We start from the raw sequence: 26,551 nt of genomic DNA, 5'->3' as shown, positions 1-26,551 counted from the left end.
GAACCATACAGCCTTATTTTTATTAGCATCTAGCAAGAAAAAAAAAAATCAAGATTCCCTCCAGCCCTACTTCCGCCACCTGAGCCCTCAGGGAGCAGTGTCAGCTGGGGGAGCACTTGTTTCCGGAGATGTTCTTGGAGCCTGGGCACCTATGCGCTGCCACCCCTGTGCCTGCAGGCCGACCACAGGCCCTCTCCTCCACTCTGTGGGGACAGAAGGGCAGCTGGCATCTCTCCAGCCCTTAGCCATCAGCCTTGGGAACTTGGAAAAGATTGGCGATGTCTAGCAGAGCTTGGCGGATCTGGTTCCCAAAGCGCTGGGCATTCTGTGGAAGTCAAGAGTTCAGACCAACCTCCAGGCGAGCCCCTGCCCCCTGGCCCCACGAGCAAGAACCCTTCCAGACATGCCCTGGGGGCGAGCCCCCGCCCCCTGGCCCCAGGAGCAAGGGTCCTTCCCGACGCGCCCTGGGCCGACCCTCCTCAGGCGGAGTAGCAGCAGGGCAGACTCACCGTCTCCGAGCTGGAGAACTTGCTGGAGACGTGGAAGAAGATGGTGTTCTCACCCGCAATCATGTAGGAAACGCCGTAGCCGTCATCTGCCACCTGAGGCAGCGTGGAGGGTAAAGAAGGAGAGGTGAGCTGACCTTGAAGATCTGAAAGCCAAGCTGATGTTATCCTTGTTCTGCCGACAAGATTCACAGGAAGGGGCCCACCCCCAGGAAACCGTGGGAAAACAGAGGAGCTCTGCGCCCCAGGGTTGCAGACCCCACCAGGGGACCCACGACCTTGCGTCCCCTCAGGAGGCTCAAGAGCACCGCCTCTCTCCACGGCGTCTCCAGCTCCCTGACCAACTAGCCTGTGTGAATCTCAGTGGGAGAGCTGGACTCTCTGTAAGCCCCCTTCAGAGGGCGCATCAGCTCCAGGCAGGGTCACTCCAGCAGGGGTGAGGTCCCATGCACTTTCCTCCCCACAGGTCGACAGGTACCCATTCTGTTCCCATGCCAGGCAGGTCCAGGCCTGTGCTCTTGCCTCTGGTCTGACCCCTTTGAGTCCCTGCACTCCCCAATGATACGCCCGTCCCCTAGTCCTGCCCACCTGCCCACCTTCAAGGGCACTTACAGGGCCAAAGCCACCGCCAGCACCCAGGTGTTTGGGGTACTTGTTTGGGTCGAACATACGGATCTGGAATTGAGCGATCTGGCTAGTGGAGAGGCGCCAGGGTTCTGAGAGCACCTGTGACAGGGAGGCCCTGCAGTCAGACGCTCTGCACACCGGCCGACAGTGGTGCCTGAGCGCCTGTCCCGGCTGAGGACGCAGAAGGGACGGACGCGGGGCTTCCTGACTGCGGCCTGGTCCCCGGTCTGTTCCCACTGTCACAGCATCTGCACAGAACCGTCCATCATGGGACCTGCCTGTCCCGCCCCTGCCTCTACCCGCACCCCGAGCTGTTCCTCCTTATCCCACGCCACGGCCTCGGTGGCTGTCTGGGCAGTGAAGGCTCCCTCCGCCCGGACACCCCAGTCCCCCTGAGCCTCTGCATTTCCCTCATGGGTGCTGCCACCCCGACATGTCACGTTTGTCGGTCCATCCCCACTCATGCCAACACCCACTCGCCAAGGGGAAGGCTGCTGCTTGGGGCCAGTCCACAGGCCTGGGCGGGGTGTGGAGCAGGCAGAGCCCCCGAGAGCGGGCCTGCGGACAGACATGCCCGTCCACACTGACCTCAGCCAGGAAAGGGGATTCAACTCCCAGGTACTTGGAGACCACATAAAGGCAGAAGAGGTGCCTGTCAATCCCCGCCCCTGTCATGGCCAGGCGGTACATATTCTGGTGCTTCTCAGCAGCCTTCCGGAACAGACGTTGGAGGTCTTCGTTCTGGGGGCAGAAACAGGGCCGTGAAGAGTAGGTCTGACCCTGAACCTGCAGAGGCCGAGCGGTCGCCAGCACGAGGCCACGGGGGCTTACCAGGTGGCGCCCCTGCACCATGGCCTGGACAAAGGCTGTGGACTCGCGGGTGCAGGAGCGCACTGTCTCTGTCCGGCCCTCTCGGAACATTCTAGTCATTGAGGCTTCATAGGTCAGGCAGAACTTGCCCCTGTCCTGGGGAACACAGAAGGGTGAACCTTGGGGTGCACCCGGGTGCCACCCCGCCTGCTCGGCGGCCCGGGGCTCCTACCCGGAAGTGCGCCAGCTGCAGGGCGATCTGCACGAAGGCGTCAGGGCTGGTCCGGCACTTCTTGATGAGGCCTTTGCCAAAGGGCAGGAACTGGAAGCAGTACAGTTCCACATCGTCCGCCAGCGCCTTGGCCACCTGGTAGGAGCTCTCGATGACCGCCTGGCACTGCCAAGACACGGAGGGGTCAGCTGGGGGCAGAGCTCTCCAGCAGGACTCCGGGGTCATGTCCAGAAGGCCTGAGGGCTGGTAATGGAGGAAGGCAAGGCTGGGCAGGCCTCGATGTCCTCAGGAGGAGACACCACAGACAGGCCGGGGGCGTCAGCGCGGAGGCCCCGCTGGGCTCTGGGGGGGAGGGGGCACTGACAGGTGCTTTCCAGACATGAGCTCACACCTCACGTATTTCTCCAACCCCCAGATGGTCCTGGGATCTTTGTTCTCCCTGAAGTTGGTCTGGACCATGAGAGACACTTGGACCTTTCCCCTGAGAGTGGGGCTGGGACAAAGGGGAGGCCTGCAGGGCATCTCAGGCCCTTGTCACTCTCACACAGCCACCCCTGCCCCTTCTTGGCCCGCACACCTGCTCAGGAATGTCCCACTGGAGTCGCTGAGGCGGGGGCAGCACAGGGTTGGGTTTGCCCAGACAGTGCCCCGTCTCTGTGTAGCCCAGATGGAAGGAGTCGGTGCCCAGGACAAACTGCAGGGGAAGGTCAGGCTGAGAGGCCGTCCTTGCCCTGCCACCCCACCCCGAGCCCGCCCTGCAGGGCCCCTCCTGGGGCCTGTTACCTCCCAGAGGTGCCCTATGATAGGGGCGTCTGCCCACGCGTGCTCTGTGTTGAGTCCCAGCTGGCCATTCTTGAAAGAGATGAGTGTGAAGGACTTGTCGAACCACCTGTGGCGGGAGGAGAAGGGCAGTGGGGGGAGGCGGGGGGAGCGCGGGGCCCGCGTTCGGGGGAGCGGGGCGTGGTACCTGTTGTAGCAGTTGCCGTGCAACAGGGCCTTGCCGTAGAGGCTGAGGCTGGCCTCGTCCTCCGGGTCATAGTGGTGAGACTCCTCGTCCAGAGCCACGAAGAACGCAGCGCGCTCGATGGCATCCAGGGCAGCCTTGTTCTTGCCAGAGCTGAAGAAGGCCTGGCGTGCCTGCGCCCACTCCACTCTGAGGGCACAAGGGCAGAGTGAGGGGGGGCCCCCTGCAGGATGAGAGCCCTGCCCAGGACCTGTGTCTGCAGCCTCTGCACACCCCCATCCAGCCAGCAGCAGCTAGAGGTCACAGCAGCGACTCCCTGTTGCTGCCACCGGCGTTCCTGACGACGGCAGGTCCTGGTCAACACCGGGCATGCCGGGCCTACGTCCCTCCCTCTGTCAGGCCTCCTGCCTGAGTTCCAGGGTGGCACGTGGGACCGAACTCCTCTCCTCCTGGCGCCCCAACAGGCCCAATACCTTCCCCCTGCAGTGAGGGCTGCCAGTCTCTCCTCCCCGGGCTGGGGTGGGGAGGGGTCGTCCAGGATCCTCTGGAACTGCATCTCCAGGTCCCGAGGCTTGAGCAGGCGGGAGCCCTCGTAGAGCCACACCTTGAAAAATCGGCCCTTGTGGTAGACGGCCACGTGCCTGCTGTCCGGGAGGTGCTGGAGCACGTCTGTGGCAGAGGCCAGGGTGGACTCAGGCAGAAGCGGGGGTCCCCCGCCCCACATGCTTCCCCGAAGGCCCCAGCCCCACACCAGGTGGCCATGAGGACCTCCGCCTGGCCTGCCTTCCCCCAACCTTTGGGCATCGAGCCAGAGCTTCCATGTCTCTCACTTAATGCCAACCACAATCCCATGAGGCATTTCACAGAAGACGAATCTGAAGCTCTAGGAAATCACAGACTGCCCTGGAGCCAGAAATGCAGGTGCTGCTCCGGTGGCCCTGGGCAAGCCCGCCCCTCCTCCTCTACAGGCTCCTCAAGGGAGGAGCTCCATTAGGCTTCCTGTCGCTCTTGTGCAGGAGACTCTTCCCTTGCACCGGGAGCCCCTGCAGGGAGGGGCTCTGTCCTGGCCTCTCAGGGTCCCAGTAGTAGCATCGTGCCTGTAAACAGTAGGTGTCTACTATCGGCCACAAACTATCTTTCGCAGTTTCACAACCCTAAGATGCTGAGGATGCTCAGGGAGCAGCAGGCAGCAGGGCACTGGCATGGTGGGCCCACGGCTGGCAGGGAGGGGCTCCACCCACGCCCTGGCACGGGCGCCCGGCTGCGACCCCGTACCTGTGTCCTTCCCTGGGATGCGAGTGGTGTTGAACATCCTCTCCATCTGGTAGGAGCACATGGGCACGAGGCCCAGCGCCATCACCTGGGAGGAAGGGCCGGCAGAGCTCAGATGCGGCCCCTCTTCCGGTCATGCCCTCACCCCCAATGCAACTCACAGGCTTGATCTCTTCACGGTCCAGTTTACGGCGATACGTGATCATGGCGTGGACAGCATTTCCCAGGCGGGCAGCCTGCACGTCCGTGTTCTTGACGAGCACCAGGTCCTACAGGGAGATAGCAGAGCCTGCAGGGAGGCCGCGACACGTGTGCGCGGTGGCCCCTCTGTCTGGGCGTCTCGTCTCCTTTCCCCAGTCCATCCTGCGTACTCTCTGAGGTGAAACGCGTGACCGGTCGTATCACCCCCTGCCCTGGCTTCGACCTGAGCTGCTTTTCCAAACCCCTTGTAGCTGTTGACGTTTTGTTTATTTTTCTTGGAGGAAGAGGTTCCGCCACCACAGAACAGCTTAAAACCTCTGGCCTAGACAAGCTGCACATAGGTTTCTAGGAAGATAACTTTGTGGAGGAGGGGGATGGCAGCACCCTACTTGAAATGTGCTTTGGAAGAAGGAAAGGAGAAGGCGAGCAGGCCTGTGGCTGGGTGGCAACCCTGGCGGGTTGTGCAGCCGTGGCCTGGGAGCAGGAGGAGGGCCGCTCTCACGGGGTAGGGACCGACAGGTTAGGGACCTGAGCCCTAAGAGAAGCAACTCTGGATCTACTTAAGACGCACTTAAGGAAGTTCCCTGCCGTCAGGACAGCTGGGAAGTCAAGGCTGGAAAGCCAGTGGGAGAACAAGGAAGGATGGGACAGAGCCTGAGCCGGGCAGGGCAGTGAGCCTGAGGAGCCCTGGGGGCACAGCATCAGGCTGCGGGGTCGACTCGGTTCTCCGGATCCCTAGTATTTCCATCACCTGTAAGCAGCCTCCTGGCGACTGTTGTAGGTCGTACACCCCCATCTTCCCTCTGCTTCAGGCCTCACTCCAGAACCCCCACTTGCTCGTGGAAACTACCGCCGTGGCTCTGAGCTGTCCTCCAGGTTCTGCCCCGAGACCAGAGTGGGACAGAGCTGAACACAGAGCAGCCTGTGTGGCTCCAGCTCTCACCATGACGTAGTAGTTGCTGTTGACCACGATGGGGTTCCTGCCCCGGAGGTAGACGTACTCCTCCCACCAGTCGCTCACCTGGGGGTGGATGGGAGGTTAGAGTCAGGGCAGCGGGTGGGGTGTGAGCAGCCAGGACACAGGGAGGGTGAGGGTAAGCCCAGGAGGTAGAACTCACATAGTTGGTTGCCCACCAGGACTTGAGTACCAGGTACTTCTGCAGCCTGGGGGCAGTCTTCTCCTCGAACTCCTTGGCCAGCGTCTCCATTCGATAATATTGCTCATCATCCAACAAGTGTTCCACGGATTCTAGATACTGTCCAGGCAAGTCATCATCAGTGTGAGGGCCAGGCAGCAGGAGCCGCTCGTGTCCTGACCTTCCTCCAAGCCCAGCCTCATGGCTCCCTCTCAGGCTGACTCTTTGTAGGCGGCAGTCTCACGTTTGAGTGAGTTCTTTGAGTGCAGCCTGCCCTGCACACTGGGATGCCTGACCCAGGCCCTCACCCGATGAACTGTGGCTGGCACGCTGGGCACCGGCAGCTTGGGCAGAGACGTCTGGAAGCTGTAGAGCATGGGCTGTCGGCCAGACAGAAGGCGGACACAGACCTGAGGATGCAGAGTGGAGAATGTTGAGGGGGAGGCTGGAGGAAAGAGCGGAAAGTAGCAAACACTGGAGGAGCTGCCCCAGACCCTAGGAACCAGGACACCCCACCAGTCACCAGTGCCCTGCCTGGCTTTCACCTCCAGCTCAGAACCCAAAGTGAGGCCCTGTGGTCTCAAACCAGATGCCTGGATCCCTCCACCGGCCCCCACTCACAGCCCAGACTCTGGTCAAGTGGCTGGTCTGGCCGTGCATCTCAAACATCCAACCGTGGTAGGAAAGAAGCAGTTTCAGGGTTTGGCGAAAGAAGAAGATGCCCATCATCCAGACCCCCGTGGAGAAGATGGCCATGCTGAAAAGCGTCCGGGTGTATGGGGTCCGGTAGGGACGCCTGTCAGAGAAGAGGAGAGGCCTGCAGGGGGTCCACTTGAGGCCAGCCTCAGGGTAATTCTGATTCTGCAGACCTGATGTATATAAAGCCATCTGGGGTAGGCACCAGAGGAGGAAAAACTCCCTGGATACACTCACATCTGAGCGCCTGAGAGCATCACACACGAACTCACAGAAGCAGGGACTGAGCTGGCGGCCATCTCCAGGGAGGGCTGCCCTGTGACCTCCAGTGGCTAGTGTCCTGCACCTGCCCAGGAGTCTTGGCCTCAGAGCCCGCCCGGCCCTCTCTCATGGCCTTACTTCTTACCCCTCAGGAAGCCATCTCTGGATATAATAGACCAGTCCCATGGAAATGTCCACGTTGTAGTAGGAGGAACCCGCTGTTGCCATAACCACGACCAGCCAGCTGGTGGGGCTGCCAGGGTACACGCCCCTGAGGATGCCATTCTGTGGGCAGAAACGGGCCGTGCTCACAGAGCAGGAAGGACTGGGGTGAGCGGAGACCTATGAGGTCTTTGCCCGCTTTTACTCCTCCAAATTCCCACACCTGCACTGATTACTGTAGCCTAAGACCACCTCCTGCTCCCGTCTCCCTTCCCCACTTTGAGCACCCCTCTGGGTTCTGCAGGGCTGGAGCCTGTCACTCAGCAGAGCTGCCAGCCCAGGTAGGGGAGGAGGACCTTGACAATAGGCAGCAGCTGACACCTGGTCTCTGCTTCCCTGGAAGGCTGGATTCTGCACCTGCTGGGAGATAGAGACCAGGACCACCTGCGCCCACCTTGATGCGAATCAGGCGTTTCTTCCAGGACCTGATCCCGGACAGGTAGATGTGTTTCAGCACCTCCCGACTGAGCTGGAAGTCGACCCCCTCTGGGGTCACAGTGAACTGGAAGGCCACAGCCTGGTGCGCTTCCGCCATCCTGGGGGTTGCTTGGCACCTGGGAGGCGGCAGGAGGGGGCGTGGGCAGGCTCAGCCGCCGAGCCGAGGCTCCGCCCCCGCCATTGTCCGCGCTCCTGGCCCGCCCCCACCACCCTCCCTGGGCCAGCCCCCGTAGTGTCATGGTTTCCCCCAACCCCTGGCCGCAGGTCGGGTCCTTCAGCCTCGCCAACCGCTTCAGAACTTTCGCACAATGGTGCGGTGGTCGGCAAGGGGGTCAAGGTCTTGAAAAGTTCAGAAACCCCGAGGACAGCAAAGGGCGGCCTCGGGGGTGGGCGTGAGTGGCCTCGGAAGCGGAGTAGGTCTGGTTTGGAGTGAGGCGGGGTGTGCGTACCCCTAGCCGTGTCACGTGGGACCTTGGCACCAGCCTCCACCCACCCCTTCCCCCCCCCCCCCCACCCCTATGCGAGCTCAGAGCCCTGGGCCCGGTCGGCGGACCGAGCTAGCCCGCAACTCCACTCACAGCTAGGGTTTGCTCCTGTTCGATTGTGGGGCCAGTCGCTCTGGCCCGTGTCCGCACGTCCTTCAGGGCAGGCCACCTAAGTCCCGCCCTCGCCGGGAACCTGACACCCACTCCCAAATTTGGGTTGAGAACAGATGCGGGGCGGCAACCAGAATCTACCCCCACCTCACGACGAGAATCAGGAGTGGGGATGGGGAGCGGGTTTCTGCAAGCTGAAGATCGCTCAAAGTTCTGGGACCAACGGGGCTCACGTGAGGAGGGCGGCATTTGAACTAAAAATAGCTGAATGTAGGGAAAAGGTCACCCGGGTGTCAGCTGTGCCTCCTGTCCCCTGATGGCCAGTGCTGAGGGTGGGGCAGCCCCACCCCAGGGCCCTCTTTGCACCCATTACTCCCCAGTACCCGACCCAAGTCCCCCAGGTATTTATCACTTCTAAGCTGCAGTCAGGGCTGGGGGATGCAGAGGGCTCCCACTGGCAGAACAGCCCCTGACCAGCGTCAAGCCCAGATCACCCAACAGCTGTACTGCTCAGGAGGGGAAAGCGAGGCTCCTTGCAGTGGTCCTTGGTCAATCTGTGTGCAATTCTTGGTGGGTACTTTCCGCAACACCCCAGGAGGACGAGGACAGGGCGTGAGGGATGCAGCGAGTTTATTGTCTTATGGTACATACGCCAGGGCTTCTGCCCACTTGCCTGCGGCGGGAACCTGCTTGAACCTGGGGTCCGGGCGAGGTTAGCCTCCTTAACCCCAGTCTCAGTGGGGCTCAGCCCAATCCCCAGGGCCTCCCCTGTGCCCCTCCCGCCAAGGTCCTGCCCTGGAGGCTCCAGGAGAAATGCAAGGAGTCGGAGGTGGAGTCAGGACGAGGGGTGGAAGCTGGTCATCTGGCCCTTCTGCTGGAAGTAGAACTGGAACCGAGACTGCGCATACTCCTAGGGAAAAAGTCCCCAGACGGTGAGAACGCTTGGGCCCAGCACCCCCAGCCCCTCAGTCTGCCCATGGCCACCTGACTACGCACAGATGTCCGAGAGGGCCCGAGGTGCCCGATGTGCTCCCTCCCCACATCTATCGCACGTACCTGGGTTACTTACCAAGTAACCAAATTCTATAGTGGACATGGATGCCTGAAGGATGGACCAGAGACCCCAAAAGAAATGAGATGCCAAGGCATACCTAAGGGCAGGAGAAGTGTTCAGAGGACACCCGGTGCCGCCTGAACCCCGCCACCAGGACGGCCGAGCCCCAAGGCTCTGACTGCTCCCCGTCACTCTAAGCCACCCTGTCCTGACTCTTCCCCGTCTCAAACTGTTCTCCGCCAGCTTCAGACCTCACCGTCGCCTCCTGCCCGCACTCTACACTGACACCTCACCTGCAGCCCGGTGACTACCCGCCGCTGCCTCCCTTTCCTTTGCATCCCGCTCTACCCTGCCACCTGTCTCCCCTCACCAATTAGCTTCCACCAGCAAGTCTGCTTCCAGTTCCCTCTGCTCCTCCTGGGAGACGGCCTCACCTTTCTTTACCTCCGCCAGGTAGTGGCGAATAAAATGGAGCTGAGATCAAAAGACAGGAGTCAGGAAACGGGGAGCCTGGCAAGAATTTCCCAGTTAACACCCTTCCTCACCATTCCTTCCAGGCTTTGCCCTCCTTTTCCTGTACAGGCCAGGTCCTGTTCCCCCAGCTTCTGGCCCACATACCTGCTGTCCCTCAGTGGGGTAGTTTGCAGGCTGCGCTTTGTAGAAAGGCCACTCCTCGTGAGTATAATCGTAAACCCACTCACAAAAATGGTTCCCAATGTCAAAGCCCCTGAGGGAATAAGGTGGACACTAAGCCCCAAATACCCTAGGCAGCTAGGATGCAGAGATGAAGGCCTGGTCAGCCTTTCTAGGGCACTGTGGGAACAGGCCCACGGGAGGCCATCTGCTCACCCTCACCTGTAGTTGTAACTGCTGTACTCGAAGTCCACCAGCATGAGGCTGTCGGTGTTTTTAGGCTCTGAGAGCAGTAAGATGTTCCCTGGAGGAAAAAAGTGGTGAGATTCTGGTCACTCCAGGGCCCTCTGGCCCCCCTCACCTGAGGCTGGGAGACTCAGATGCCTTCTCTTACCTTCTTGGATATCATTGTGGCAAAACACCACTGGTGACGGGGTAGTATCTAGCAGCTTCCTGTAGGGGAACAGGGGCATGGGTCCTGAGCCAGAGTGACAAAGGAGGGTCAGAAGGATCCTCGTGGGCTAGACCTTGATTCCAGCCCTCAGCAAATCCTGGGGAGGACCCCACTAGGTGCCCACACCTCACACTTCCTGTGCTCTGTCCGGCCCCCTCCCGGCCCCCTGCCCCTACCTTGTCCTGTCTGCCCCCACCTGAGGTTGTCCATCTCATCCTTCAAGCTGTATATCTCCAGCAGGTTCATCTGGGGAAAGCCGGTAGGGGGCAGGTCCTGGATCTGCTTTAAGTACCTGAAGCCCAAACAACAGGATACACTCAATGTACTACCCCTCCCCTCTCCCCTCGGCCAGGCTGTCCTGCCCGTTTTGTCACTGAATGGCTTGTCTGGCAATCTTTGGAAGCCTGTTCTGTAAGAGGTCATGTTAGACAGTGGGACACTGGCTTCACTACTGGAGGGGAGGACAGAGCATCAGATACATTCAGTCGCAGCACAGAGGAGTGACTGGCAGCTTGGGGGTTCAGTCACGTGCAGGAGCCCTGAGGAGGCTCCTGACTCACCGCTCCATGGTCCCGAATAGCCAGTGGGGCTCCTTAGTGAAAGGCATCTCCATGCCGTGGAACTTGGCCATCTTCGTGGCAATGGCTGCAGACAACACTGGATCTCGAAGCTCATGTGTCTTCAGTGGCCGGCTCTGCACCCAGGAACCTATCAGGGTGGTGAAGGGGCTGGGGCAGGTGGGGGAAGGGTGGGGGAAGGGAGGTGGGGTGGAGTCAGGGCTTGGGGAAAATTCCCTACCTGGGGTGAGGGATGTGAAGGCAGACACTGGGAAGGGGTTGGGGGGGAAAGGAAGTGCTTCGGGTAGGTCAGGGCCGGGCTCGTACTGGGATGTACTGTTCCAGCCGGCCCTCTGGAAAGACTCCGTAGAGCTGGGGCCCCAGCGACCGCTCTGCAAGTATGGCGAACATCACACTTTCAAGGACCAAGGAGTCCACTCCCTGAAGGAAGATGGACAGTGAAGGGACCACACAGTCACAAGGGGCCAAAGGCAAAGGGGCGCTAACACACACAAGGGTCGCCTTTTTCCTCCCACCACAGCTGGGACTCACCGCCCGGGGCGGGGCGGGGCGGGGGGGGGGGGGTGGGCGTGGGCTCCAGAGCGCAGGCATTGGTATCATAATGGATAAAATACTCAACCCCTGAACTTTAGTGTCCTCCACTGCGCAGTGGGGACCACACCACCTGCCAGACTTGGGCGAAGGGTCCCAAGGCCACGGCGGCCCTCACTCGCCCCTCACCTGCAGGATGGCCCCGTACAGCCGCAGCAGCACCTCCCGGGGCTCCTCGCCAACGCTGGGCAGGTGGTCGGGCAGCGAGCAGCGGAAGAGCAGGTTGCTGAGGCCTCCGCTGCAGACCCACAGCAGGGCGCGCTCAGCCCGCCGTCCGCTTCACCGGCCCGGCGTCCAGACCCCGCACCCCGCGCCCCCGGCCCGCCCCCGGCCCAGGAACGCCGAGGGTCCCCAGGGCCCGAGCCCGACCCGGCGCGCGCACAGGAGGGGCTGACCCCTGACCTCCCACCTTACTGGGTCAACCCTCAGCTCCTCCGGCCGCGCCTGGCGCCAGGCCCCGCCCAAGTACTCTCGGCACCACTGGTAGGCGCGGCGCTCGGCGTCTCGTGAGCGCGCCGAGCCACGCCGCCGGCTCGGGGCCGCGTCGGGGCACTTAGCCTGCAGCAAGCTGTCCTTGGTCAGGCAGCCTCCGAGAGGCCCGCCTCCGACCACATCGGTCCCCTCGGCCGCCATGGCTCCTGCGCGGCCGGGCCAACGCCCCGTCGCCGCTCAGGCCCTTTGGGCGCGCTCGGCTCCTTCCGGCCGCGCTCGGCTCCGCTTCCGGCCAGCCTGCACGGCTCGGGTCGCACTCGGGTTGCCTGGTTCCAGTCGGCTCTCGGCGGGGCCGCTCGGCTCTCCAGGAGACCTTGGTCCTGGCGCGCGTTCCGACGGCTATGTCCCGCCCCTGCTCAGGGGACGACCAATGGCCTCTCTCTCCTGGCCCGGCCGCCGAGAGATAGGACGTTGTTTGGACCGCAACCCGGAAGCAGGAAATGGCGCGGGCCAATCAGAAGCGTTATGAGCGGTCAGGCCCTCGGCGCCCGGCCTGTCACGTGGGCGAATCACGTGGGCCAGTGGCGCGTCCTAGGAGCCGGTCGGCCTCTTCAGAGCGGCTACCCGGGAACGCTCCCGTGAGGCAAGGTGGGCCTTCGCCAGGGTCTGGGAGCGCACAGGGCAGCGTGGGCGGCGGCCGCCCCTCGGTGGACACATTTGGCCCCCGGGGCAGTCGGGCAAGGAAGTTCAGTTCAGTCGCTCTGTAGTGTCCGACTCTGCGACCCCATGAACTGTAGCAATCTGTATGATTGCTGATATATATATATATATATTTGATATGTATATATGATTGATATATATATGTATATCATATATATGATTGAATCTATATGATACAGCAGTCTATAAGGATGGATATATCCCTGCTCCCTGGAGCATCTAGTTGCAGTGGGAGGAGACAGATAATAAACATACAAGACAGCTACACATTGTGAAAGGAACTACGAAGAAAACAAACAGCATGTATTGTGACAGAGAAATGAGGTAGGAAAGCCTTATGTTAGACCAGGTAACGGAGAAGGCAATGGCAACCCACTCCAATGTTCTTGCTTGGAGAATCCCAGGGATAGCGGAGCCTGGTGGGCTGCCGTCAATGGGGTCGCAGAGAGTCGGACACGACTGAAGCGACTTAGCAGCAGCAGCGGAGAAGGCGATGGCACCCCACTCCAGTACTCTTGCCTGGAAAATCCCATGGACGGGGGAGCCTGGTAGGCTGCAGTCCATGGGGTTTCGAAGAGTCGACACGACTGAGCGACTTCACTTTCACTTTTCACATTCATGCATTGGAGAAGGAAATGGCAACCCATTCCAGTGCTCTTGGCCTGGAGAATCCCAAGGACTGGGGACCCTGGTGGGCTGCCATCTATGGGGTCGCACAGAGTCGGACACGACCGAAGCGACTTAGCAGCAGCAGCAGACCAGGTAGTGAGGGCTTTTGGTAAGGCCAGTGCATAGCAAAGCCAAGGTCCTATCTCTGGTTCAGTGCGGTCGCTCAGTTGTGTCTGGTTCTTTGCAGCCCCATGGACTGCAGCACGCCAGGCTTCCCTGCCCACCACCAACCCCCGGAGCTTGCTCAAACTCATGTCTATCCAGTCAGTGATGCCATCCAACCATCGCATCCTCTGTCCTCCCCTTCTTGAGTCTAAGCAAGCTCCAGGAGATGGTGAAGGACAGAGAAGCCTGGCGTGCAGCAGTCCATGGGATCACAAACAGTTGAACAGGGTTAAGTAACTGAACAACAAGAACAACATGTATGGATGTGAGAGTTGGACCATAAAGAAGGCTGAGTGCCTTTTGAGCACCGAAGAATTGATGCTTTTAAACTATGGTGTTGGAGAAGACTCTTGAGAGTCCCTTGGACTGCACGGAGAGCAAACCAGTCGGTCCTAAACAAATCAACTCTGAATATTCTTTGGAAGGACTGATGCTGAAGCTGAAGTTCCAATACTTTGGCCATCTGATGCAAAGAGCTGACTCACTGGAAAAGACCCTGATGGTGGGAAAGGTTGAGGGCCAGAGAAGGGGGTGGCAGAGAATGAGATGGTTGGATGGCATCATCGACTGAATGAACATGAGTTTGAGCAAACTGCAGAGGATAGTGAAGGACAGGGAAGCCTGGTGTGCTGCAGTCCATGGGATGACAGAGAGTTGGACATGACTAAGTGACTGAACGACAACAACAAAAGTTCCACTTAAAAAAAGTTTTCCCTTAAAAAGAAAAAGAAGCTCATTTAACAGTGAAAAATGTACAACAGCGTGTGAGTTGCCATTTGTTGTTCAGTCACTCAGTCGTGTCTGACTCTTGGCAGCACCATGGATTGCAGCACCACAGTTCAAAAGCATGAACTGCCCTGGGGTCCACCACTTCTGCAACATTCTGTATTACCTGTAAGCAGCCAGTCTGATGGAAAGAAGGAATGGCTTCTTAAAGACTTAGGGAAAGTCCCAGCTGTAGGGCAGTATATTGAGGGTTTGGGGTGCATACACTGAGCGCCCCGGTAGATATACTGTGTGTATCCAGGAGCAGCGACACAGGCCCAAGAGCCCAGGGGCTTGGGCTCCCTACCGCTGACCGTCACACTCAGTGACCCACTTGCAGAGTTAGCGACTTCTGTCTCTGTAGCATTAAGCTCTGCTGGGTTAGACCCCTTGGTTCCCAGGTAGGGAACACTTCCAAAGGGAACTTCCTCTGCTTCCAGGGAAGGACATCTCCACTGAACCAGGATCTGCAGATTCCACCAGCTCATTTTCATCTCCTCATGCTGGCGAACCAGCAGGCAAAGAAGGAGGGGATAATAGATCCCTATTACTAAGAGTAGGTAGGGTTGCTGCTACTTAATGGGGCAATCAGGAGTTGGTCTGCATGGAGACCAAAGCATATTTAATACCTGTTTATCTCAAACTATTCTAGAAAACTGAAGAGGTGGGACTGCATCAACTCATTTTTAAGGCCAGCATCACCCAGATTACAAAACCAGATAACAGCACACTCACGGTACCGTGTCTGATGAACACAGATTGAAAAGTCCTCAACAAAACACTAGCAAACCAAATACAATACATTAAAAGGACCATGCACCATGCTCAAGTGGGACTTATCCCAGGGATTCAAAGATGGCTCAGTATCCCCAAATCAATATGATATGCCACATTAATAAAGGATGAAAACCTTATAGTTTTCTCAATAGACAAAAAGGATTTGATTCAACACCCATTTATGATTTTAAAAAGGTAAAGTGAGCATAGAAGGAATGTACCTCAACCTAATAAGGGCCATACATGGTGATGGGTTTGATCCCTGGGTTGGGAAGATCTCTGGAAAAGAAAATGACAACCCACTCCAGTTTTCTTGCCTAAAAAATTCCATGGACCGAGGAACCTGGAGAGCTTACAGTCCATGGGGTCATGGAAGAGTCGGATATGACCTAGCAACCAAACAGCAACATATGAACCCATAGCTAACATCATAATCAGTGGAGAAAAACGGAAAGTCACCTCTAAAATCAGAAGCAAGACAAAGATGCACACTCTTACCACTCTTGTTCAACGCAGTGTTGGAAAACCTAACAAGAGCAGTTAGGCAAGATAAAAGGCATCCAGATTGGAAAGGAAGAAGTAAAACTACCACTATTTGCAGATGACATGATTTTGCATATAGAAAACCCCAAAGACCCCACCAAAAATATTAGAAATAATAGATACGAAGAACAAGATACGGGTAGGGGATTAAGAAATACAATCTACCTCTTTATGTGTAAAGTAAATAATCTACAAGGATATATTGTACAGCACAGGGAATAGAGCCAATATTTTATAATAACTATAAATGGAGTATAAACTTTAAAATGATGAATCACTATGTTGTACACCTGGGATTTATATATATAAATCAGTGTACCTCAATAAAAAGAAAATGGGGAAAATACATATTTCAGTGAAAACATTTCTGTGAAGCCATAAGGAGTTTCAACTTTAGCTTCCTGATAATAAATGGGATTTTTAAAATTTTCTGGGAAAAAAGACATAATAAATATGGTAAAATTGTGGGGCACAAAATCAACATTAAAGAATCTGTTGCATTTAGGGAATACCCTGGTTGACCAGTGATTAGAACTCCATGCTTTCACTGCCAAGGGCCCAGGTTTGATCCCTGGTCCCGGGACTAAGATTTCATGCCATGTGGCATGACCAAAAAAAAAAATACTATTACATTTCTATTTGCTAACAATGAGCTAACATAAAGAGAAATTAAGCAAAATTCCAAAAAGATTTCTGTTCTAACTTGTTTCTCCTCCTCTGTTCCAGCCTTTTACATTTAGCTTATTTTTGTTTTTATATTAGGGTTCATTTCTTGAGACAGCCAGTAGTTGGGTCTCGTTTTTTATATGGTCTAACAGTCTTTGCATTGTAACTTAAGAGTTTAGAAGATTTCTATTTAATGAAATTGACATCTTGGTCTTAAAATTACCATCTTGCCATTTGTTTTATATTTGTCCCATCTTTGTTTTATCTTTCTTTTTTTTTAATCTTTGCTTTATTATCTTTTTTTTTAAAAGGCTCCTTAATCTTTTTTTAAAAAACATAATTTTATTTATTTATTTTTGACTGTTCACCAAGGAAGCCCTGTTTATCTTAGTTTTGCTTTCTTATTAAACAAGTCTATTTCAAAATTCCATTTTATCTTCACTCAGCTAACTGGCTATATCTCTGTTAATGATTATTATTTTTTGTCATGCTGCACGGCATGCAGGATCTTAGTTTCTTGGCTAAGGACTGGACCCGTGCCCCCTGCACTGGAAGCGTGGAGTCTGAATCACTGGGCCACCAGGTAAGCCCCTCTGTGATTGTTAATGTGCGTTCTCTAGATTTTATAGTATGCCTTTTTAGACTATCACTGTCTACTCTCAAGTAATAATAATCTAACATATAAGAATCTCAGTCACTAAGTCATGGCCAACTCTTTGCAACCCCATGAACTGTATATAGCACATCAGACTTCCCTTTTTCTTCACTGTCTCCCAGAGTTTGCTCAGACTCATGTCCATTGAGTCAGTGATGCCATCCAACTATCTTATCCTCACTTCCACCTTCTGCCCTTGATCTTTCCTAGCATCAGGATCTTTTACAATGAGTCGATTCTTCCCATCAGGTGGCCAAAGTATTGGAGCTTCAGTTTCAGCATCAGTCCTGCCAATGAATATTCAGGATTGATTTCCTTTGGATAGACAGGTTTGTTCTTGCAGTCCAAGGGACTCTCAAGACTCTTCTCTAGCACCACAGTTTGAAAGCATCAATTCTTCGGTGCTCAGCCTTCTTTTTGGTCCAACTCTTACATCCATGCATGACTCCTGAAAAAACCATAGCTTTGGCTATACAGACCTTTGTTGGTAAAGTGATGTCTCTGCCTTGTTAATACGCTGTCTAGGTTGGTCATAGCTTTTCTTCCAAGGAGCAAGCGTCTTTTAATTTCATTGCTGCAGTCACCATCTGAAGTAGTTTTGGAGCCCAAGAAAATAAAGTCTGTCACTGTTTCCATTGTTTCACCATCTATTTGCCATGAAGTGATGGGACTGGATGCCATGATCTTAGTTTCTTGAATGTTGAGATTTAAGCTAGCTTTTTCACTCTGCTCTTTGTCAAGAGGCTCTTTAGTTCCTCTTTGCTTTCTCCCATTAGAGTGGTGTCATCTGCATGTATGTGCTCAGTCACTTCAGTTGTGTCCAACTCTTTGCGACCCAGTGGCCTGCCAGGCTCCTCTGTCCATGGGATTCTCCAGGCATGAATACTGGAGTGGGTTGCTGTGCCCTCCTCCTGGGATCATTTGCATATCTGAGATTATTGATATTTCTCCTGGCAATCTTGATTCTGGCTTGTGATTCATCCAGCCTGGCATTTCGCATGATGTACTCTGCATAGAAGTTGAATAAGCAGGTTGAAACATACAGCCTTGATATATTCCTTTCCCAATTTTGAACCAATGAGTTGTTCCATGTAAGGTTATAACTATTCCTTCTTGCCCTGAATACAGGTTTCTCAGGAGACAGGTGAGGTTGTCCAGTATTCCTATCTGTAACAATTTTCCAGTTTGTTGTGATCCACACAATCAAAGGCCTTAGCATAGTTAATGAAGCAGAAGTAGAGTTTTTTTGGAATTCCTTTGCTTTTTCTATGATCCAGTGGATGTTGGCAATTTGATCTCTGGCTCCTGTGCCTTTTCTTTTTTCTTTGTTTTTTAAGTATAATTTCCATTTTATTGTCTTTTCAGAGAAACCAACATTTCTTCAGTCTTTAAGGACTTGGATCCTTACATGGGCTTTGGTGGAGGACGTGGGGCAGCACCCGCAGGTCTAAATCGGGGTGGAGGTGTTTGGTCCTTACGGGCTTCCCCAGAGCAATTCCTGACTACCTTGCTGTGAATGGCACAACTCACGCAGTCATGTAGTTTCACATACAGCTTGGGAAGTACATAAGCATCGAAAACACTCGCTTCAGAAATGTCCCTGACGGCTGCAGCCTCTATGATGTTCCGAATGACGAACTTCTTAATGGCCTTATCCTTGGGCACACATCGGGCACAGTTGGTGCAGCGAATAGGCTGCACATGGCCGTGGCCCTTTTTGGCACGACCCATTGTTCCTTCTTTTCTTGGTCATCTTGGAAGCGCCGAGGTGAGAGAGCGCCTTTTCTTTTTTAAAATTTTATTTATTTATGTATTTTTGTCTGTGCTGGGTCTTTGTTGCTGTGTGCACACTGGCTTTCTCTAGTTGGGATGAGCGAGGCTACTCTCTGGTTGCAGTGTTCAGGCTTCTCCTTGTGGTGGCTTCTCTTGTTGCAAAGCACAGGCTCTAGGGCACGTGAGCTTCAGTACTCGCGGCTCAGTTGTAGTGGTGCGCGGGCTTAGTTGTTCTGTAGCATGTGGAATCTTCTCAGGCCGGGGATTGAACTTGTGTCCCCTGCATTGGCTGGCGGATTCTTTACCACTGAGCCACCAAGGAAGTCCTCCTCTATCTTCTGTAAATCCAGTTTGTACATCTGGAAGTTCTCAGTTCACATACTGATGAAACTTAGCTTTAAAGATTTTGAGCATTACCTTGCTAGCATGTGAAATGAGTGCAATTGTATGGTAGTTTGAACATTCTTTGACATTGCTTTTCTTTGGGATTCCCTGGTGGCTCAGCGGTTAAAGCGTCTGCCTCCAATGCAGGATACCTGGGTTCGATCCCTGGGTCGGGAAGATCCCCTGGAGAAGGAAATGGTAACCCACTTCAGTACTCTTGCCTGGAGAATCCCATGGACGCAGAAGCCTGGTCGCCTACAGTCCACGGGGTCACAAGGAGTTGGACACGACTGAGCGACTTCACTTTCACTTTCTTTGGGATTAGAATGAAAACTGATCTTTTCCAGTCTTGTGACCACTGCTGAGTTTTCCAAATTTTCTGGCCTAGTGAGTGCAGCACTTGCACATCATCATTTAGGATTTGAAATAGCTCAGCTGGAATTCTGTCGCCTCCACTAGCTTTGTTTCTGTTAATGCTTCCTAAGGCCCATTTGACTTCACATTCCAGGCTGTAGGTGAATGACCACACCATCATGGTTGTCTGGGTAATTAAGACTTTTTTTGTATAGTTCTTCTGTGTATTCTTGCCACCTCTTCTTAATCTCTTCTGCTTCTGTTAGGTTCTTGCCATTTCTCTCCTTTATTGTGCCCATCTTTGCATCAGATGTTCCCTTGGTATCTCGAATTTTCTTTGTGTTTCTTCTTGAACAATTTTATTTAATTTTGGCCGTGCTGTGTTTGTTGCTGCACAGCCTTTTCTCTGGGTGAGGTCGGCAGGGCGCCTCTCTAGTTGCAGTGTGCGGGATGCTCACTGGTGTGACTTCTCTTGTGGAGCTTGAACCTTAGGGTGCGTGGCCTTCAGTAGTTCAGTTTCATTGCCACAGCAGTTCCCAGGCTCGAGGGCACAGGCCCAATAGTTGTGGTACATGGGCTTAGTTGCTCCGTAGCGTGTGGGATCTTAAAGATCAGGGATCGAACCCATGTCTCCTGCATTGGTGAAAGTGAAAGTGAAGTCGCTGTGTCTGATTCTTTGCTACCCTATGGTCTGTACCCCGCCAGGCTCCTCTGTCCATGGGATTTTCCAGGCAATAATACTGGAGTGGGTTGCCATTTCCTACTCCAGGGGATCTTCCTGACCCAGGGATCGAACTCAGGTCTCCCGCATTGCGGGCAGACTCTTTACCGTCTGAGCCACCAGGAAATTCCTGCATTGGTGGGTGGATTCTTTACCACTGAGCTCCCAGGGAAGCCCTCTCCAGTTTTCTTGAAGAGATCTCTAGTCTTTCCCATTCTGTTGTCTTCCTCTACTTCTTTTCATTGTTCACTTGCAAAGGCTTTCTTATGTCTCCTTGCTATTCTTTGGAACTCTGCGTTCAGTTGCGTATATCTTTCCCTTTCTCCTTTGCCTTTAGGGCATAGGCTTGGATTATTCTGTTGTTGAATGGTTTGCCTTGGAAACAGAGATCATTTAGTCATTTTTGAGATTGCACCCAAGTACTGCATTTCAGACTCTTGTTGACTATTAGCTCTACTCCGTTTCTTCTAAGGTTAGAATCTTACAACAGTGTATTTCCAAGTCTTCCTCACTTCCCTTGTGCTGCTGTTGTATGTTTTACTCACGCATATGTTTTAAACTCTACATTGCCAGTTTAAAAAATGTGTACAGTCCATTATACTGTGAAGAAATTCAAGCACAAAAGAAGGTTCACCCTCAGTTCTCTGCTCCTTTGCGCAGACCCAGGCTCTCCTCTGTTGTGCTTTATTCATTCTACAGAACTTACTTTAATATTCTTTGTATTGTGGATATGCTAGTGGGAAGTCATCTCAGATTTTGTCTGTCTTTAGTTGTTTTTAATTTCACTGTTACTTTTTGGAGGATATTTTCACTGCGTGTAGGATACTAAGTTGACAAGTGTTTTGCTTTTAGCAATTTAAGGATGTCATTCCATTTATTACGGTTTACATTGTTTCTTATGAGAACCCAGCAAAAAATCTTATCTTTATTTCCTGATATGCATGTGTCTTTTTTTTTTTTTCTGGCTGTTTTTTAATACTTTCTTGATATTATTAATTTTTAGCAACTAGATTATTATATGTTTTCAAGTAGCTTATTTTGTGTTTATCCTACTTGAGATTTGTTGAGTATTTTGGACCTGTGGGTTTATAGTTTGCAAAACCTTTGGGAAAACTTCAGCCATTATTTCTTTCAATGCGTTTGTGTGTGTACCCGCTTTGTGTCTCTAATTATACTGTTCTTAGACGGCCTGCTATTTTCCCAGAGGTCAATGAGGCTTGGTTAATTAAAAAAAAGTTTTTTCTTTCTGCTTCAATTTGGATGGTTTCATTTTATATACTGAATTTTCACTTCCCAAAGTTCCATTTGATTCTTTTTTTATGTCTTCCCTTTCTTTGCTTATTGTGTTTATGTTTCCTATAAATTCTTGAGTGTATTTGTAACAGTTGTTCTAAAGTCCATGGCTGTTAATTCCATCGTTTCTGTCCTTTCCAAGTCTGTTTTGACTGATATTTTTCTCTCCAGATTTTTCCTGCTTCATTGTAGGTCTGGGAATTTTTTTTTTTTAATTGGATGCAGGACAAAGGTGCTTGGATTTCATTATCTTTCTCTAAACAGGGTTGAAGTTGGTTTTGGAAGTCAGTTAAGTGTCTTGTGAATCAGCCTGATTCTTCTTAGGTTTGTTTTAAAACTGTCAGCATCAGTCTACAGTGGTCTCTGCTCAGCGGCTAATGTCACATGCGCTTTTGGAATTTCTGCCTTATGGTTTCCCAAAAGGTTTTCTTCAAACAGCCTTATAGAATTTTATTCTACGTAAGCATGATTGAGCATTTACTAAAACTTAGAAGTGAAGTCACTCAGTTGTGTCTGACTCTTTGCAACCCCATGGACTGTAGCCTACCAGGCTCTTCTGTCCATGGGATTTTCCAGGCAAGAATACTGGAGTGGGTTGCCATGTCCTTCTCCAGGAGATCTTCCTGACCCAGGGATCGAACCCATGTCTCCCACATTGTAGGCAGATGCTTTTACTGTCTGAGCCACCAGGGAAGTCCCTACCAAAACTTATGGGGATCCTATTTTAGCTTTCTGGAATTCTTTCTCTGAATTGATCCCTTTTCTTTATTATTTTTATCTGAAAGTTCCAAATACCTCAGCCTCCCCAAACTCTGACTTCTGTCTCTCAATTCATCAAGACCCCCCCCTAAACTGGGCCTCTTCCCTGCACTGCAACCTGTAAATGCCTCCATGGCAATCGTAGGCTTTATGTAATTTGCTTCCTTTGTGTCTATGATCACAGTCCTGTACTGTCCTTTATCCAATATCTGAAAATCATTGCTTTTAATATTTTGTTCATTTTTCTGGATTTTACCCCTTTGGCAAGTGGGCAAGTCCAATGCTGTTATTCTGTAATGATTAGAAGCCATTTTTTAAAATCACAATTAATTGCTGAATGTTATAAAAATCACATCTGTTGATATAATCATGCAATGTTCCTTTCTTTATCCATGAATGTGTTGGATTACCATTAAAAATGAAAGTAAGATGTTGAGCCATCCTTGAATTTCTGGGTTAAACCCATGTGATCAAAATGCATTTACAAAAATAAACTGTTGCATTTCACTAGCTGATACTTTGTTGGGACTTTTGCACATGCTTATTAATGAAATAGACATATAACACATTAACTTTCTTGAGCTATTCTTACCACATTGTAGCTTCATCAAATGAGTGGAGATGTAATGTGGTAAGCTAGATTCCTAAATGGAACTTCCTGCTGAAAATGGTTAAAAATTCAGTATAAACTATTTTTCTTAAGAACTGTTTTCTAAGAACACTGATGAAGTGAGAAAACAATGACTAAATAAGACAAGAAACCCAGAGGGATGAGTGGATTACTGCATGTTACTTTTGATCAGAGGCATTTGGTGAACCAAGAAAATTTGGATTGGGGATTTATAGCCTATACCTTGTTGAATAGTGTCCATCCCCTCCCCCCACCGCACAATTCATAACTACTCAGAACCTCAGAATGTGACTTTGTTTAGAAATAGGGTCTTTGCAGATGAAATTAGTTAAGATAGGATCTCACAAGCTGGAATCAAGATTGCTGGGAGAAGTATCAACAACCTCAGATATGTAGATGATACCATTTTAATGGCAGAAAGTGAAGAGGAACTAAAAAAGCCTCTTGATGAAGGTTAAAGAAGGGAGTGAAAAATCTGGCTTAAAACTCAACATTCAAAAAGTGAATATCACGGCATCTGATCCCATCACTTTATGGCAAATAGATGAGGGAAAAGTGAAAACAGTGTCAGATTTAATTTCTTGGGCTCCAGAATCATTGATGACAGTGACTACAGCCATGAAATTAAAAGACACTTGCTCCTTGCAAGAAAAGCTAAGACAAACCTAAACAGCATATTAAAAAGCAGAAACATCATTTTGCCAACAAAGGTCTGTCTAGTCAAAGCTATGGTTTTTCCAGTAGTCATATATGGATGTGAGATTTGGACCATAAAGGAGGCTGAGTGCTGAAGAATTGATGCTTTTGAACCATGGTGTTGGAGAAGACTCCTGAGAGTCCCTTGGACAGCAAGGAGAATAAATCAGTCAATCCTAAAAGAAATCAACCCTGAATATTCATTGGAAGGACTAGTGCTGAGGCAGAAGCTCCAGTATTTGGCCACCTGATGTGAAGAGCTGACTCTTTGGAAAAGACCCTGATGCTGGGAAAGATTGAAGGCAAGATGAGAAGTGGGCGACAGGAGATGAGGTGGTTGGATGGCATCAGTGACTCAATGGACATGAGTTTTAGCAAACTCAGGGAGATAGTGAAGGATAGGAAAGCCTGGTGTGCTGCAGACTTGACTTAGTGAATGGGCTTCCCAGATGGCTCAATGGTAATGAATTTGCCTGACAATGCAGGAGATGCCAGAGACTTGGGTTCCATCCCTGGGTTGGGAAGATCCCTTGGAGGAGGAAATGGCTATCCACTCCAGTATTTCTGCCTAGATAATCCCATGGACAGAGGAGCCTGGTGGGCTACAGCTCTTGGGGTTGCAAAGAGTCAGACAGCACTGAGTGAGTAACACTTTCACTTGTTAATCCAATGACTGGTGTCCTTAAAAGAAGAGGGAAATTTGGATACAAACACAGAAACAGGAGAGAAGATCATGTGACAATGCAAGCAGACACTAAAGTGATGCCTCCACAAGCCAAGGAGTCCTGGCAACCACCGGAAGCCAGGAAGAGGCAAGAAAAAACCCTTTCTTAGCATCTTTTGAAAGAGCATGCCTTGCTGGCTGTTAAGGGACCAGTCTGCCTGATTTTGAGCTTCTAGACCTCCAAAATTGTGAGAGAATAAATTTCTGTTGTTTTAAGCCACTGAGTTTGTGGTATTTTTTCATGGCAGCCCTGATGGCTCAGCAGTAAAGAATCTGCCTGCCAATACAGCTGCGGGTTGGGTTCCTGGGTCAGGAATATCCCCTGAAGAAGGAAGTGGAAGCCCATTCCAGTATTCTTGCCTGGGAAATCCCAGAGATAGAGGAGCCTGACAAGCTACAGTTCTTGGAGTTGGCAAAGAGCCAGACATAACTTAGTGACTAAACAACAACAATAATAGGGAATTAATATGCCTTTGGGATATAGAGAGCAGAGATAAAGCACAGAGCCTGCTCAAGAGGAGACTCCTAATATAAGGCCAACCCTCTACAAAGCTTAGACATCAAAAGGTTAAACCCCCTGAGTAGGGGTGAATCCTGTCCTTCGAGGGTTGAGAAGAAAATTGACAGTTTCAGGGACTTCCCTGGTGGTCCAGTGGCTAACATTCCATGCTCTCAAAGCAGGGGGCCCTGGTTCGATCCCTGATCAGGGAACTATATCCCCACATGCTACAACTAAGAGTTCACATGCTGTAATGAAGATCAAAAATACCATGAGCCTCAACTAATAAGATTTTTTATTATTCAAATAAATAAATACTTTTTTAAAAAAGTAAATCAACAGTTTCAAGTTTGGGGGCAAAGTGTGTGTGTGTTTGAGAAAGAGAGACAGACAGAAGAGAAAAAAGAGGTGCTGAAAATTTAGAACAAGAAGCTGGCCTTCACATGGGTTGCAGCTCAAATTCTTATGGTCAAGGTAGTCTAATAAAGCTCAGTGGTCATTAAATACCAACCTGAAATCAGGTTGGTAATTCCATAGGTGCCTGGTAGAAGCAAACACAAGTTCTTTCTGCACATACTCTCTTTCTAGGCCTCAGAGTTTTCCATAAATACAATGCCAAGGCTAGCAAATACCTCAAGTTTAAAAAAAGGTAATTAAACAGAAAGATAATGAGAAATCATGTCAGCTAGTCAGCAGTAAGGACAGACAGCATGTTTCAGATAATGAAGTTATCAATGCCTGTGTTCAGTATAATTAAAGTAATAAAAGGCAAATTTGGAAATACGTACAGAAACTAAAAAACTATAATGAATAATCAAGCAATTTGAAAAGAACTTCCAAATGGAAGTTCTAAAACAAAAGTTTTAATTTAGTAAAAATTTTACTTGAATTTTAATTTTAACTAAATTTAAAATTCAGCATCCTTCACGTACTAGCAGAAACACTGGCGGCACATCTTGAGGCTGTATTTCTGGATCAGACTGTGCCAGTCTGAGCAGATAGGGCAAGAGTGAGAATCCTAGCTGAATTTTCTCAGGTGGCCCCAGTGGAGCTGCGGGTTACCCATCTTGCTTTTTTGGCTGAAACTAGACATTTAGATTTCAGAGACTTCGGTTCAGTTGCTCAGTCGTGTCCAACTCCGCTCTGATTCACTGTCATAATTTCCTCATTGGTAGAAATCTATTTGCTGAAAGGCATAACTATTTGTGACAATGCTCTCTTAAACCAAAAGGACGCTTTTACTGTCCTTTTCTTTAAGGCGTAACAGTATTGAAAACCCCATTGCATTGGATCCTTTATATGTACAGAGATGAGAATATATCATTTATTTTTAACACTAGATTATGCTTGTTTGCTGATGGAAATGATCCTGAAGAGAAGTTGAGAGTTCCATAAAGGAGGTTAATTTCAAGCAAGGAACTTGAGTTGGCAGTAAGAAAAGTAGGAACATCAAGGGACTGGAGATCGGTGATGGTTTTATAACATGCCCCCCCCCCCCGCCCCCAGTTCTTTGACATTCCTACCATTGAGAAGCCAGGTCTATGACTGCTCTCTTGAATTTGGATGGGACTGTGACTGCTTTGGCCAATGGGGAGCCATATGACTTCCAAAGCTAATTCAGAAGAGGTCATGCAAGCTTTCTCCAGCCCTCCAAGGGCAGTCACTCTGGGAGAAGCTTGCCATTATATCAGAAGCCCAACTACCCTGAGACTTCCATGCAGAGAGGCCAGGTGTGGGTGCTGGCTGATAGCCTCAGCTGAGCCCCCAGTCAACAGTATCAACTGTAATCTTGAGAGTGAACCATCTTCAAAATCCAGCTGAGTTTGCCTCCAGCTGTAACCAAACTGCTTGAGAAACCCCAGGCAAGAGCTTCCCACTGGAGTCCTTCCTGAGTTTACAACCCCCAACTGTAAGCAGAATAAAGTGGTTGTTTCAACCCTCTAAATTTGATGGTAATTTTCTACACACCAATAGTACCTGGAATAAGTTTCTCCCCCTACCCCTTGGCCATGTTGCATGGCTTGTGAGATCTTAGTTCCCTGATCAGGGATGGA

At 51.4% G+C, this 26,551-nt stretch overlaps 2 protein-coding genes and 1 pseudogene across 5 annotated transcripts; all 3 read right to left on the bottom strand.

The window, feature by feature from the left end:
* CPT1B (carnitine palmitoyltransferase 1B) lies at positions 1 to 8,434 on the bottom strand. Of its 3 annotated transcripts, XM_055556798.1 has the most exons (19): positions 7,944 to 8,434; positions 7,322 to 7,481; positions 6,851 to 6,990; positions 6,370 to 6,544; positions 6,057 to 6,158; positions 5,731 to 5,868; positions 5,556 to 5,633; positions 4,573 to 4,680; positions 4,415 to 4,499; positions 3,613 to 3,808; positions 3,143 to 3,328; positions 2,959 to 3,064; positions 2,753 to 2,869; positions 2,176 to 2,340; positions 1,965 to 2,099; positions 1,722 to 1,874; positions 1,119 to 1,232; positions 510 to 602; positions 1 to 325 (listed from the first exon to the last, which is right to left on the bottom strand). In XM_055556798.1, exons 2-19 carry the CDS (start codon positions 7,460 to 7,462, stop codon positions 242 to 244), a joined length of 2,316 nt encoding a protein of 771 aa, XP_055412773.1. In that variant the 5' UTR covers positions 7,463 to 7,481; positions 7,944 to 8,434; the 3' UTR covers positions 1 to 241. The 3 variants fall into 3 exon arrangements, with proteins under 3 accessions (XP_055412773.1, XP_055412851.1, XP_055412893.1); XM_055556876.1 differs by lacking the exon at positions 1,119 to 1,232; XM_055556918.1 differs by lacking the exons at positions 6,851 to 6,990; positions 7,944 to 8,434 and having other exon boundaries at positions 7,322 to 7,450.
* A 140-nt stretch (positions 8,435 to 8,574) lies between these two features.
* Positions 8,575 to 12,097, bottom strand: CHKB (choline kinase beta). Of its 2 annotated transcripts, XM_055556971.1 has the most exons (11): positions 11,681 to 12,090; positions 11,401 to 11,509; positions 10,987 to 11,100; positions 10,663 to 10,796; positions 10,299 to 10,394; positions 10,043 to 10,101; positions 9,871 to 9,952; positions 9,634 to 9,742; positions 9,386 to 9,489; positions 9,031 to 9,112; positions 8,575 to 8,871 (listed from the first exon to the last, which is right to left on the bottom strand). In XM_055556971.1, the coding sequence occupies exons 1-11, from the start codon at positions 11,902 to 11,904 to the stop codon at positions 8,797 to 8,799; spliced, it is 1,188 nt and encodes a 395-aa protein (XP_055412946.1). In that variant the 5' UTR covers positions 11,905 to 12,090; the 3' UTR covers positions 8,575 to 8,796. The 2 variants fall into 2 exon arrangements, with proteins under 2 accessions (XP_055412946.1, XP_055413021.1); XM_055557046.1 differs by lacking the exons at positions 9,386 to 9,489; positions 9,634 to 9,742 and having other exon boundaries at positions 11,681 to 12,097.
* A 5,878-nt stretch (positions 12,098 to 17,975) lies between these two features.
* LOC129641267 (40S ribosomal protein S26-like) lies at positions 17,976 to 18,416 on the bottom strand (annotated as a pseudogene).
* Between the last annotated feature and the right edge of the window lie 8,135 nt (positions 18,417 to 26,551).

This window comes from Bubalus kerabau, chromosome 1 (assembly GCF_029407905.1).
Source record: "Bubalus kerabau isolate K-KA32 ecotype Philippines breed swamp buffalo chromosome 1, PCC_UOA_SB_1v2, whole genome shotgun sequence".
NCBI lineage: Eukaryota > Metazoa > Chordata > Mammalia > Artiodactyla > Bovidae > Bubalus > Bubalus kerabau.
Note: the sequence above shows the minus strand (reverse complement) of the source record. Positions and strands in the feature narration are given on the sequence as shown.

Excerpts from the sequence above, each read along its gene's own strand:
- CPT1B (XM_055556798.1), bottom strand. The coding sequence starts at position 7,462 with ATGGCGGAAGCGCACCAGGCTGTGGCCTTCCAGTTCACTGTGACCCCA. Across the intron at positions 6,159-6,369 it reads ACTTGACCAGAGTCTGGGCT|GTCTGTGTCCGCCTTCTGTC; the intron begins GTGAGTGGGGGC and ends CTGCATCCTCAG. Across the intron at positions 2,341-2,752 it reads AGTGGGACATTCCTGAGCAG|TGCCAGGCGGTCATCGAGAG; the intron begins GTGTGCGGGCCA and ends GTGTCTTGGCAG.
- CHKB (XM_055556971.1), bottom strand. The coding sequence starts at position 11,904 with ATGGCGGCCGAGGGGACCGATGTGGTCGGAGGCGGGCCTCTCGGAGGC. Across the intron at positions 10,797-10,986 it reads GGCTGGAACAGTACATCCCA|AGCCGGCCACTGAAGACACA; the intron begins GTACGAGCCCGG and ends TCCTGGGTGCAG. Across the intron at positions 9,743-9,870 it reads TACAGCAGTTACAACTACAG|GGGCTTTGACATTGGGAACC; the intron begins GTGAGGGTGAGC and ends TTATTCCCTCAG.